The sequence below is a fragment of the Stigmatopora argus genome, chromosome 5, assembly GCF_051989625.1.
Source record: "Stigmatopora argus isolate UIUO_Sarg chromosome 5, RoL_Sarg_1.0, whole genome shotgun sequence".
Classification (NCBI taxonomy): domain Eukaryota; kingdom Metazoa; phylum Chordata; class Actinopteri; order Syngnathiformes; family Syngnathidae; genus Stigmatopora; species Stigmatopora argus.
The window spans coordinates 16,584,158-16,597,000 of NC_135391.1; the positions used below are offsets into that span (position 1 = coordinate 16,584,158).

At 37.9% G+C, this 12,843-nt stretch overlaps 1 protein-coding gene across 1 annotated transcript in view; it reads right to left on the reverse strand.

The window, feature by feature from the left end:
* The window catches only part of adgrv1 (adhesion G protein-coupled receptor V1), a 94,062-nt gene extending 83,932 nt beyond the window's left edge, over nucleotides 1–10,130 (reverse strand). Inside the window, exons 1-13 of the mRNA XM_077600919.1 lie at nucleotides 9,945–10,130; nucleotides 9,714–9,863; nucleotides 8,324–8,419; nucleotides 8,014–8,118; nucleotides 7,363–7,476; nucleotides 7,058–7,288; nucleotides 6,648–6,985; nucleotides 6,294–6,564; nucleotides 3,671–3,997; nucleotides 3,151–3,327; nucleotides 2,851–3,074; nucleotides 824–950; nucleotides 543–728 (exon numbers count right to left, since the gene is read on the reverse strand). Of these exons, the coding sequence (XP_077457045.1) occupies nucleotides 543–728; nucleotides 824–950; nucleotides 2,851–3,074; nucleotides 3,151–3,327; nucleotides 3,671–3,997; nucleotides 6,294–6,564; nucleotides 6,648–6,985; nucleotides 7,058–7,288; nucleotides 7,363–7,476; nucleotides 8,014–8,118; nucleotides 8,324–8,419; nucleotides 9,714–9,863; nucleotides 9,945–10,130 (2,532 nt within the window). The remainder of the gene's footprint in view (nucleotides 1–542; nucleotides 729–823; nucleotides 951–2,850; nucleotides 3,075–3,150; nucleotides 3,328–3,670; nucleotides 3,998–6,293; nucleotides 6,565–6,647; nucleotides 6,986–7,057; nucleotides 7,289–7,362; nucleotides 7,477–8,013; nucleotides 8,119–8,323; nucleotides 8,420–9,713; nucleotides 9,864–9,944) is intronic.
* Between the last annotated feature and the right edge of the window lie 2,713 nt (nucleotides 10,131–12,843).

The window sequence follows — 12,843 nt, forward strand, 5'->3', positions numbered from 1 at the left end:
ACTTACCCATATTTCCAGTTGTTTAGAGCAATTTGACTTATAGTTCTAGACCAAGGCACTCAGGTTGGTTCGCGGGCCGCTTTAACGTCAACTTGATTTCACGTGGTCTAATAATAATAAGATATATTTAGATTTTTTTTATAAATGGATTAAAAGAACTCAATTAAACGCCCTGAATATTCAGTTTTTTTATAGATCTAAAACAATGTTTATTTTAGCTTTTTAAAATATATTTTTAGATTTTACAAAAATATTTTTTAAATAAAAACACAGAAAATAATAATTAAAAAATTACAATTATTGATTTAAAAGGGAGAAAATCAGGAAATTTAATATACATCTATACTCTTCATTTTAATTTGATCCTAAAACTGAAAGTCGGCACTCATGATTTACTTTCCCAGGCCAAACAAAATGATGCGGCGGGCCAGATTTGGCCCCCGGGCCGCCACTTTGACACCTGTGTTCTAGACCAACAAATTGTGAACCTACCAAATGAGAAAGCAGACTCACTTCCTTTACCATAAAAAAAGGTTACTTACTTCTGGTACGCCATCAGACTTTGCTACCAGTGCCACCATCACTTCCCTCTCGCCTGGTTTAAACTCCAAAATGCCCGTGGGCCCGTAGAATTCGGAATTGCTTGCAGGCATGACGTCATAACGCACCAGCTGTTTTAGCAGCTGTCCGTGGACTCTGACCACATGGAGTTCCACAGCCTCACCCTCCTGGAAAGGGATATGACTATACTTGTCAGGTCAAGCGGAGAAATACAGCTTTTTCTAATATTGAATCAAACATTTAGAGGGGTTTTTGGGCTTACATTGATAAACCATGGACCTCTGGAGGATGGAGAAAACTCAAAGACTCCACCAGGGTCATCATTTTCCATGATGACGATCTCTCTAGTGGTAAAGCCAGCTTTCAGGATCTGGTTTTCAACATTGCTCCTAGGACACAAGAATGAGTAGTACAAGAAAATGTCATTTAATCTCATCTTTACGTGACAAATATTTCAGCATTGAACTCATTGCCTACAACGATAAACGTCAAATAAATTTAAATTTGAAGAATGACTGCGGATACTCATGTTTGGAGTCATTGCCAGTGGTAGACATCTAATTCATCTTCACTGGTAGAGCGAATAAACATTCTTATTCAGTCTCTCTTCAATCCTGCAGCGCCATTGGCACCCAATGAGTTAATTGGTGAATGAGCGGTTATCTTTCTCTTTTTAGGACACTTTCACAACAAAAGTGTACTGCTCTAAGGTAAAGTTTACCACTTATGATAAATTCCAACACATATTTCCTCTGGATTTCTGGTGATGAAGCATCACATGAAGGCTAAATTAGAAACAAAATAAGTAAGACAGCATGAAGCACTCCAAATATCTAACCACAGCAAAGCCACACCATGCATACAAACTCCAACTTTTAAAGATATAAAAGGGCAAGCAATCAAATCTCCTTAAATTGAAGTAAACCACGTGAAGAGGATTCTCTGTTTACTTCCCAACCACCACTTTCTTTTGGATTCCCTCTTTTCGCACCAGCACAAAATCACTAGTGCCTCTCATTCCCACATCAACCAAAGACCCCAGAAATCCTGAAGTGGCCCTTTCTCTGGAAAATAAAGTCCCGATTCAAGCTTCACCAAAGGCCCAGGTTCACTCCACACTTCACTTACCCGAAGAATACAATAAAGCGTGCAGTCTCCACCCTGCAGAGAAGGCGTGGGAGAAGAGAAAGTTGTGCTTCCTATTAGGACATCCACACATAACGGGACACCAAAAGCCTACCTTTCGCATGCACACAACCTCATCAAAGTAAATAAATATAAATATTAAAGTCACCTTTGGAGAACAGACAAAACATGCTCAAAAATGACTTTAATTTATGTTAAAGTTGTTTGCTCAAAACTGATGTATCCAATGGTGAATTTCTTAGACTTTTGAGAATGTGAAAATTAATGTATGAACACAAAATGATAGCATTTACAAGCACAACAATTTTGTGGAGTCAGGAAAAAAAACCTTCAAATATGCACTTATAGACTTGAATATAGGCTAATGTAATAATGGCAGGCAATTTGGGGGACTCAGATTTGGTTGGCTAAAACATGAGTATTACCAATATTGACAAAATGTCTGCTAAACGTTGGGTTGCCACTTGCTCAAAATACCTGATTTTATTTCTGTTTTCATGTACTATTAAACACAATAGACATCCAATCCAATAATTGAATAATTGCTGCAAGCCCTCCAAGTCTAAATTGATTTGATATTTCGCATCATCAGCATTTTTTTTAAATAGAATATTCTTTCGTTCTTTTACCAAACACCACAACAAATAAATTCTCCAATTTTTAACTTTTCTTGTTCAGCTGCTTACAAACTGGGAATGCGTGTCCTTATAGGCAGAACAATTTAAATGTGCCACATGGGAGTCTCCTGTAAATGTTAAAAATGATACTGTGTATTAATTGATATAATTGGTGAAACAATTTTACTCTGAATTCTATTGAGTTGGTATAAGTGCCCAAAAATCAGTTAAAAGAAAGCATGAACAATTAAAAAAAACATATTTTGAGTAAATCTGAAGCACGTTACATGGCTCAATAACTTAAATAAATAAGAGGATGGCAGAGACCACAACACATACTTTAGTAACTTATTGGCTGTTATTGACAGTGATAGAAGTCCACTCCATTTAGAATTCAAATGGGTTAGACATCTAGTAGTGATAAATTGATTTAAATTAACATCAAAAAGATAAAAAGCCACATTGGACATCTATCATCATCATTGGCAATGAAAGAGTTAACTACCTATTTAAAAAAAATCCCTACCTATCCAGGGTAAGCAATAAGGTCTCGTTGACTTCTGGTGTTTTATCAGCCATGATAGTGAAGTTGATGGAGGCTTCGCTTTGTCCTGACATGAAAACAACAGAGCCGTTGAGAGGTGCTAGGTCACTTAAGGTTACGTCCTCATGATTCGCTCCGATCGGCCTGAGGCTCCAGAACACAACAGCCTGGCCATCGGTACCATCCCGCCGGAGTGGGAGGCTCATCTATAACAAACGTTATGACCATCAACTGCAATATAATACAAGATTGTTAGCCGTTAGTCTCAAGGTGGAATCCTACCATGCTAGAATGGGCATCTTCTGGTTCGTGTACCACCAATGTCGTGTTACTTGTAAAACCAATTTCGCCATTTGCAATATCAGGAGTGACTGTTAGGGTGAGATTGACAGGTCCCACAAATCTTGGACTTTTTGAAGGAATCAGGGGAGTGATGTCATCAAGGTGCAGTGCATTCAACTTGTGGGAGAAAAACGAAAATATTAAATTCCATACATTTACTCTTTATAATTATTTTTGTTAAATAAAGACAAAGGCAGATGTAGTAACTAAATGGAGAAGAAACATGATACAATGTGCTTTTCTGATATCTGCTTGTTTCTGGTTATAATAAACACTTTCATATTTCTTGCAAGGATATTAGAAATGAATTTAAGGCTGGATTTGTAGAGTGGGAATAGGATAGGAGGTTCCCATGACAGCTGACCTGATGTGAGTTACTTTTTAAAACAACTCACATATTCCAAAGAGACACTCCAAACTTCAAATGGTTCAGACTCAGAGGACATTCTTTTCAAGTTACCTGTATGAAAAAATGAGCTCCACTCTGCAGAAAAGCATCGTTCCTGATTGGCAGTACAACATGGACCGTACTTTCATGAGAGAAGACAACATTCACAGTCCTGCTAACATTTAGAACCTGGTCTCGGGCCAAAAGTGGGTCTAATGGACCAGCTGGAATGTACAGGGCTGTTAGACTCATTGAGACTTGGCCCAGCATGCCACCGTCCCTCAGGAAGTTCAGTGACAGGAAACGACCTTCTGGTTGGCTTTTAATGCTTTGCTCTTTCTCAGAGTTGAAGAGAAATATCCCATAGACGTCATCACTGTCTTGAATGTAAAACACCATCTGAGAAAAGAGTGGATAAGGTCAGTAAGTGTACATTCGGCTCAAAATCTTATCTGAATTAAAAGAGTGGGCGATCAAGTTTGCCACTGAGTAAAAAAAGAATTATTCTAATGCAACGAGTGAAATGAGGAGGTGAAGGATTGAGAAAGCTGAAAAAAACAGACCTTTGAGCTAATTTTAACCATTCATTCTCTTTAATTAACTCAACTGCAGTTGTGATGACTGCTTTAATTAGGGCCTATTTCTTTCTGTGAGTCCTGCATGCGATATTTTGCCTCATGTGTGAGTCACAATTTTGTAAAATATGTTGAGAACGAATCTTATTATGATATTAGAAAGAAAATCTACATTTGTGAATTGTTTACACATTCTGCTAAGAGTAGTAAATGGGCACAAGTGGCAACCAGATGCAGCACTCCAAGTGGACGTGACCATGTGTGTGTGTGTGTGTGTGTGTGTGTTCATGTGTGACCAAAGATTAAATGCAACAGCACAAATCAGACTTAAATCTAACCACTGTTTTCCCACAGAGATATGATGAAAATAAAAGCATACAGTAAGAGCCTAACACAATTTCACTAGTGCTTCGACAGAATCACTGTGATTTATGTCAACCACATGAAAGAGAAACATATGGAACGATGTATGCTACGTAAGATAGCATTCAGAGTTAAACTAAACCACATGTGTCAAAGTGGTGGCCCGGGGGCCAAATCTGGCCCGCTGCATCATTTTGTGTGGCCCGGGAAAGTAAATCATGAGTGCCAGCTTTCTGTTTTAGGATCAAATTCAAATGAAGAGTATAGATGTATATTAAATTTCCTGATTTTCCCCCATTTAAATCAATAATTGTAATTTTTTAATCAATTTTTCTGTGTTTTTAGTTCAAAAATCATTTTGTAAAATCTAAAAATATTTAAAAAAAGCTAAAATAAACATTGTTTTAGATCTAAAAAAAAAATGAATATTCAGGGCTTTTAATCCATTTATTTTAAAAAATCTAAATATTATATCTAAAATGGTCCGGCCCACGTGAAATCAAGTTGACGTCAAAGCGGCACCACGAACCAACCCGAGTCTGACACCCTTGAACTAAACCCACATGCAAAGCAATAAAAAAAACAAGAGCATAGTAGGGTGATTGAAATGTTACAAATATGTGAATATTTCTTGGATTTAAATAGAAAAAATGTCCATCTTGAAGAAGAAGGTTGGCCGGGTTGCCAATTAAATTCCAAGCTGGATGCCATTCTTAAACTCCTTTACTAAAAGGCTCTCAACTAAGAGAAATTGACACTTAACTTTGCCTGAAAAAGGTTCACCAAATTTGTTAACCAAAACAATTGCTGTCAGCTGCCTTTGTTAGTTGGCTATTGTTAAAGTAGGCATCCCAAAAATTTATTTAAATACAAGTAAGAAATGCATTTGGTGAAAAAAATACACAAGTAATGAGTAAGTGCTTTATATTGGGAGTTTTTTTCTTTTAACACATTTTTTCAGCACGTCATCTATGTTAACTGTTATTTTCATACAGAACTATTACACCCATTACATGACCATATTAGCACAAAGAAAATACATCAAAAACCTCAAATTACGACGAGAAAAATTAAACATCACATGTCCAAAAAGACTGAATGTCGTCTAGTGGCGAAAACATATTTCCTACCATGAATTAAAACGATCATATCTATTTATGTGGAAGACTTGTATTTTTCCAGTACAGTAGTTGTTAAGTTATGGAACAGGGCGGCATGACCTTAGGACCTCTGACTGTAAACTTGTGTGTGGTCATATGACTGTACTGTTACGACATATTGGTATCATTGAGTTATTCGATTAATGCTGAAACGTCACATTTGTAAAACTGGTAGAGCCACTGTGGCAATCTCTGGAGAAAAATTTGTAGAAGGAAAAGAAAAAAAAAGGAATCTACCATTGCTCAAAGTAGCAGTGTAACCATAGCAGTTCTTTTTCTGAAATCTACTTAAGTAAAAGTAAAATGTATGGTGTGCTAGAAAGAGAGGTAAGAGGAACATTTTCTCCCAAAAATTACTCATATTATCCACCTCTGCGAATAACACAGGCATAACACTTCAGACTGTTTCCACATTAACATCTCAATTTTGTCTGCAGTCATCAAACGGACTGACATTTTTCAATTGGGCGATATATCATGCTGTTTCATGCATGCAACTATACAGGGACTATTATGCAAAGACTCCTAATATTCTCCAACTCTGATCCATTCCCCCTCTCTCCCTCCTCAGCTGATTTTTTCTTTTGCTCTACTGACCTCCATGGGTTCGTCCACTTCAGCGTCCCCAGTGACGGAGTGTGGTAGCAACCTCAGGACAAAAGCTTCCGCCTCTTCTGGTAGATCATCTGTTACAATGATTATTGGAATCACAGCAGTTACCTGGCCAGGGGCAAATGTCACCACCCCTGACTCAGGGGCCAAGTCGTCAGATACTGGCTGGAGGACACTTGAGTTTCGACTAATGGACCAGTTGGCAGACACTTGGCCATAGCTACCTCCATTTCTTGCAATAACAAGGCCTTTAAATCTGGGGGGGAAATACATTACAATGACAACGTGTCAGTCTACTGGAATGTCATTGTCCCTTACAATATAGCGTGTGTCATGTACCTCTGTATCAGATCCTCATCAATACTGATTGGCTGAATGACGGCACTATTGCTGATTGATAGGACGCCATGAGGCTTATCATTAGGCTCGATGGTCACGAGCACGGAATTAGGTGAAACTAACACCGCATCTCCTTTGAGGCTCGCCTCCAGTAGGACCACTTGAAATGACTCTGCAATTTCTGGCACTTCATCATCTGTAATATTAAATAGCAGCCTGGTCTGGTAGACAAATGGAGGGAAGGTGATGGTCCTAACTGACTGCAGGTCGAGGAAGTCTTCATCAGGTGTGGCCTTGACCAAACCTTTGACATTTGAAAGCATATAATCCACACTGACCTGGAGATATAAAATGGTCTGTATTACACAGTGGTGAACCAAACACTGTATTTACTAAGTTGACCAAAGTACCTCACTGTCAACAGAACCGACAAGTGGCCCGTCCTCACTCAATCGACCCCGTGTCACATTCAAGGCGATGATTCCGGCAGACTCTGTAACTGCCACAAAGGAGTGTGAGAACCTCAGTGGGCTGTCATTACGTCGGATCCTCAGGTGAACAATACTGCCGTTGGGCCTGAGGAGAGCTCCGCCTGCTACGCCTGTGAGCCGGACTGAAAATACTTCATCGTCTTCTGGAATCTGTTCCAAATAAACGAAACGGTTCATCAATACGTACTGCAACCAATTGATCACTGGTGGTTGTTGCTAGTTACCTGATCATCCTGAATTAGGATGTTGAAGTGAACGACAGAAAGTCCAACAGGAATAGTGATATTTCCTCTGTCTGGAGAAAGGTCCTCTAAGGCAGGATTGGGCCCTCCCGAGACCTGAAAGAGAAAGGTCAAATATACATGAGTGCATGCAAAATTAAGATTGTCCTGTGCATTGTAGGGTCCCATTACCAAGACCACACAATCCGTGACCATGACTTGCCAGATACCAAAAATTACCGAGACCAAAACAAGACCAATTTTTTTTATCTTTGTGGACTCAGAAAACAAAACCGATCTTGAGTGTTACAAAACAATACATTACATTCCAACATTGCTCAAAGTTTGTGAATAGTCCAGAATGGAGCATTGCTCTCTCAGACAGCTGAACACATTACCAAATGATTACAATGATAATATTTATTTCAAATTTTGAGCATAGATACCAGTGAATGTATGGGACATAACACAGTATCCACGACTACCAAAAAGAATGTCTAATCTGAAGGTTGAATTTTGGGGCAAATATAAGACATGAATATCATACGCAGAAAATAACAGTTTATTAAATGTCCGTAATAAACGTAGTGCAAAAGTTTGCAATACGTTTTGAAAAACAAATGGAATAGGTAAATGATTTATATGTTAACTCACCTCAAAATTCACAGTCACTGTTCCGTATGTCCCCTTTTCTCTAATTAACGTGAGAGGCACAAACTGGTTGTTTTCTTTTTTTTCATCAACTATGACCTCCTCCGTCTGGACGTAAAAAGATAAATGATGGCAAACAAATTAATTTCTCTTTATACATAATCTTTTGAAGGGGTTCATTTAGTGCAATTTGTCGTTGGATAAGATTAATAACAAATGCATATGCTCGCCATCACGTAGATGCTAGCTGACAAACAACAGTTTAATAATATTTGACCAGAAGACTCGACTAGGCGATGTTGGATTTTCTTACTGAGTTGAAGGCAATGATTCCGAAGGCATTATCATTGGAAACGATGGTTATGGTCGCTTTGCTGGGTGTTCCCAGTGTCACACCGTTGGAGGAGCTCTGCAGAGCGAAAGCAATTGAAAAAGTTAAGGCAGGGTTGTCCAAACTATCCCACAAAGGGCCGCAGTGGGTGCGGGTTTTCATTCCAACCCAGAAAGAGGACACCTTTTCACCAATGTGGTGTCCTACAAGTGCAATCAGTGGATTGCAGTCAGGTTCTTCTTGTTTTCTGCAGAAATCTCATTGGTCAAAGTGTCTGTGCTGGATTGGTTGGAACAAAAACCTGCACCCACAGTAACTAAAACTTGAGCGACAAATTATAAAAAGTAAACATATTCAACGCGGGCCCGGTGGGCCGAGTAGTTAACGCGTTGGCCTCATAATTCTTGGGTCGAGGTTTTGATCCCAGGTGGGTCCTCACTGTGTGGAGTTTGCATGTTCTGCCCAGGCGGGTTTTCGGCAGGTACTCCGGCTTCCTTCCACATCCCAAAAACATTCAGGGTCAGCTGTTTGAACACTAAATTGCCCCTAGGTATGAGTGTGAGCGTGAACTGTTAGTATATTTCTTCTTGTGCAATGCGATAGGCTGGCCACCGATTCAGGGTGTCCCCCGTCTGATGCCCATAGTTATCTGGGATAGGCTCCAGCATCCCCTACGACCCTTGTGAGGATAAGCGGTTCGGAAAATGAATGAATGGATGTTGAATGTGAAGGATATTTTGTACACACAATTCTCCATCTTCCACTTTGGTCAACTGATGGGACAGCAATGACCAGTTTAGACCTCTGAACTCATTATTTAAACTTGATAAGTAGAAGGAAACTAAAACAATGGCTTCTCGCTGTGAAAGTCATTCTCTTGAGAAAGATTTATAATGTAGCTCCACGCCATCTGTGCATAATGCAATTTTGTCGTCATATGTTGTTTAAAAACGTATTCAATTCCAATAATTGCATGCTTTAATCTGTAACTGGGTTTTAAAAGGAAAGTGTTGTCTTTTAGAAGGGACAATTCAAAGGCGCTCTAGTCCTGTACATTTCCCCCCACCTTGTTTGACCCAAGCAAAAGGCTTATGGGGGACACATATCAAAGAATCTAAAAAGAAGGCTTAAAGCGCTTGACGTCTCCACAGGACAATTGCTTAGTGTTAAGGTTTATGAATGAGAACAGTGAGAGTTTGTAGCAAGGATGATTGAGGTGTACAATAAAGTGATTAACTTAGGTCAGGTTAGAACTTTATTTCATCCCGTATTTGGGATTTTTTTTGGTTGCAGTAGCAAGAAAGACACAAGACATTGTAGACCTAGGTTAAAAAAACGTATTACCTCATAACCAAAATAATGGAGCTTTTACCTGTAGTGTGAGGTTGAAGGTAAATGTCTCATCTGCTTCTGGCAGCTCGTCATCTTTCACTGCAATGAATATGGTCTTACTGCGTTCAGTGGACAACAAAAAGGCAGCAGCTGTGACAGCCTCAAAATCTCCAGTGTCCACTCCCTCCAGCTAAAAAAAAATAAAAACAGTTCACTTATAATGGATGATTTCCTCATTTTTTAAAAGCATATACTAAAGTGCAAATCCTACCAGAACCAACGCCGTGACATTGACCGGATCTCCCACTCTCTCCACGACCAGTCGGACAACCGATGTGCTGCTCTCGTTGACGACAAAATCTGTTCGCCCCGAGAATCGCAGAATTGCTGACTCTGATTTTGCGCCAGGGACAGACAGTGCCAAAAGCAACCCAGCCAAACGGAGGAAAGTAGTCATCCCTGTACAAATAATTGCAAAAAGAAGAAAACACAATTTTTGGATTTTGACCTAGGACCAAATGAATGTCTATTTTCCTAAATAATATTTCATTTTTTTAGGTTATCATTGATTCTTTTTTTATATGTGTCGCAGCTGTAGCTGCATTAAAGGTTTTATTGCCATTAAATACTTATTGAGGGTTGGATTGATTCACACAGCACTACTGAAGGCCTAGGTGTCAAATGCACGGCCCGCCACTGTACAACACAAATGATAGGTTGCATAGAATAAAGTAGACATATGTTTAGAAAAATAGGCCATCTGGTCATGATAGATAACAAACTGATAATATGTCATAATTCCACTAGCTGTTGTTCTCGTGCTGTTAAAACTGCAAACGCACTTGCTGTTGACTATTTTTCTTCACCAAACATGATCAAATCAGTAGTTCGACTTCAATGCATTCCTAGCTAGTCAACAATCCTCATTCTCCCCCTCTAATTATCTTGCTTCCTCCAATGAGCATTGAATCTCTTTCGGCCCAACCGTCTCCCCCAGAATAATCCCGCGGCTGGATAGAGCCAGTAAAACAGTTGTCATGGTTAACACAACAACACAACGAAGCATGACAAATGAGTTGGAGCCAATTGAGGACTGTGGCCGTTCTCCTTCATTCATAATCTGTGCAACGCAGACTTGCCAAGATTAACATCAAAACATTCTTTTGATATGATGATCATTTTCGCCCCGATTCTCTCGGAGTTCAGAGGCACTGGACGTCTATGGCTGTCAATGGCAGTGAATTAGTTAATCAGTTTAATCTTACATGGTGATTTTGTGTGCACAATACAAAGCTGAGTGGGGAAGCAATCAAAAGAGGATTTAAAACCAGTGGGTTGTGTGTTACCCTACAAACAGACTAAATCCTGTTATTAAACATGATTTAATTAAATTCCTGTTATTTTACTTTTACTTTGGGATGTCGCGACATTCCTCACAGATTAATAACAAAACTATTAAATTGCCTTTCAATTGAACATTTTGGTCCGATACAGAAAAAAATCTGTCAAAATAGATTTCAGGATATCTACGTAATTACCTAGTGGTACTAGTAATTTTAACTATATTGAGATAGTATTTTGTGAAAAAATATTAGGATTAGGTTTTATTGGTTTTGTTAGTGGTAGTGTATTTAACTAATGTATACTGTAGTAGCAGTAGTAGTTGCTACAGTATATTGTGCACTCATCTCCTGCCCTGCGCCTGCCCGCATACAAAGTCAGGTGAGTGAACCTCTACAAAATCAGGCAGCCTCCAATGTCAATTCGTGAAATAATATTAAAGCCAATGGAACAGTAGCAAGGTCCTTAGTTTCAGAGTTGCAAGTGGTATTTGACAATGCTATCGTACAGCAGATCTGTTGTTGTCAATGGCAGCTCACGAGTTAACCATTAACATAATAATAATGATAATGATGATGATAATAGCGGCCCGGCGGCTGAGTGGTTAGTGTGTTGGCCTCACAGTTTTAGGGTCCATGAGTTAAGTCTTAACATATGATTAACAATAATCAAAATAATAATAATGATAATAATAGTAATAATAAAAACAACAACAATAATATTATTAATAAAATAATAGATTAGATTAGATAACTTTATTCATTCCGTATTCGGGAAATTTCACTGTCACAGTAGCAAGAGGGTGAGAATACAAACAAGAAAAGACATTTTAGACATAAATAAATAGCTAATAAATAAATACATAAGCGTGTTGCTGATATATATATATATATATATGTATACATTTACATACATCTATGTGTATGTATGTATATTTATATGTATATATATACATACATATATATATATATATATATATACATACATATACATATATACATACATACATATATACACATATATATAAATATACATATATATATATATATAAATATATATACATAGATGTATGTAAATGTATACATATATATCAGCAACACACTTATGTATTTATTAATTTATTAGCTATTTATTTATGCATATATATATACACACATACACATATATAAACATACATACACAGATATATGTAAATGTGTACATATGGTTGGTCTTAACATTATATATATACGTATATATATATATATATATATATATATATATATATATATAAAATATATACATACACATAGATGTATGTACATGTATACATACGGTTGGTCTTAACATTCAGCCATTTCTTTTGTTAAAGAGCCTGACAGCAGATGAGAGGAAGGATCTCTAATAATAATATAATGATAAAGCCATAAAAGAACCAAACGACATAAATATTATCTTTTTCAATCATTCTTTTGGTCAAATCTGAGTTGTAGAAATGACTGAAAATTCAAGAGACAAGAGAAATTATGTTCTTTAAAAGAGCATATAAACTTTTAACTGCAAATGTAAATCATCACATTAACCAACACTACTCACAACCACAACTTGCTCTTTTTTTTAAAGCCAACACTCTATGTTGAGGAAAATCATAATTGATCATCTTAGATCAATTAAAACAGGTTCTCTGGAAAGCCCACTCACAAAGGAAGGGTGGTCTATGGACCATGAATCCCACAGTCCCTTCAAGGTGCCTGATTTGAAAAAAAAAAACAGATGCTGTGTGAATGGCGCCAACCGGTTTTACAATTAGCGGGGTATTTTTGTTCGGTTGTTTTGCGATGTGCTAGGCA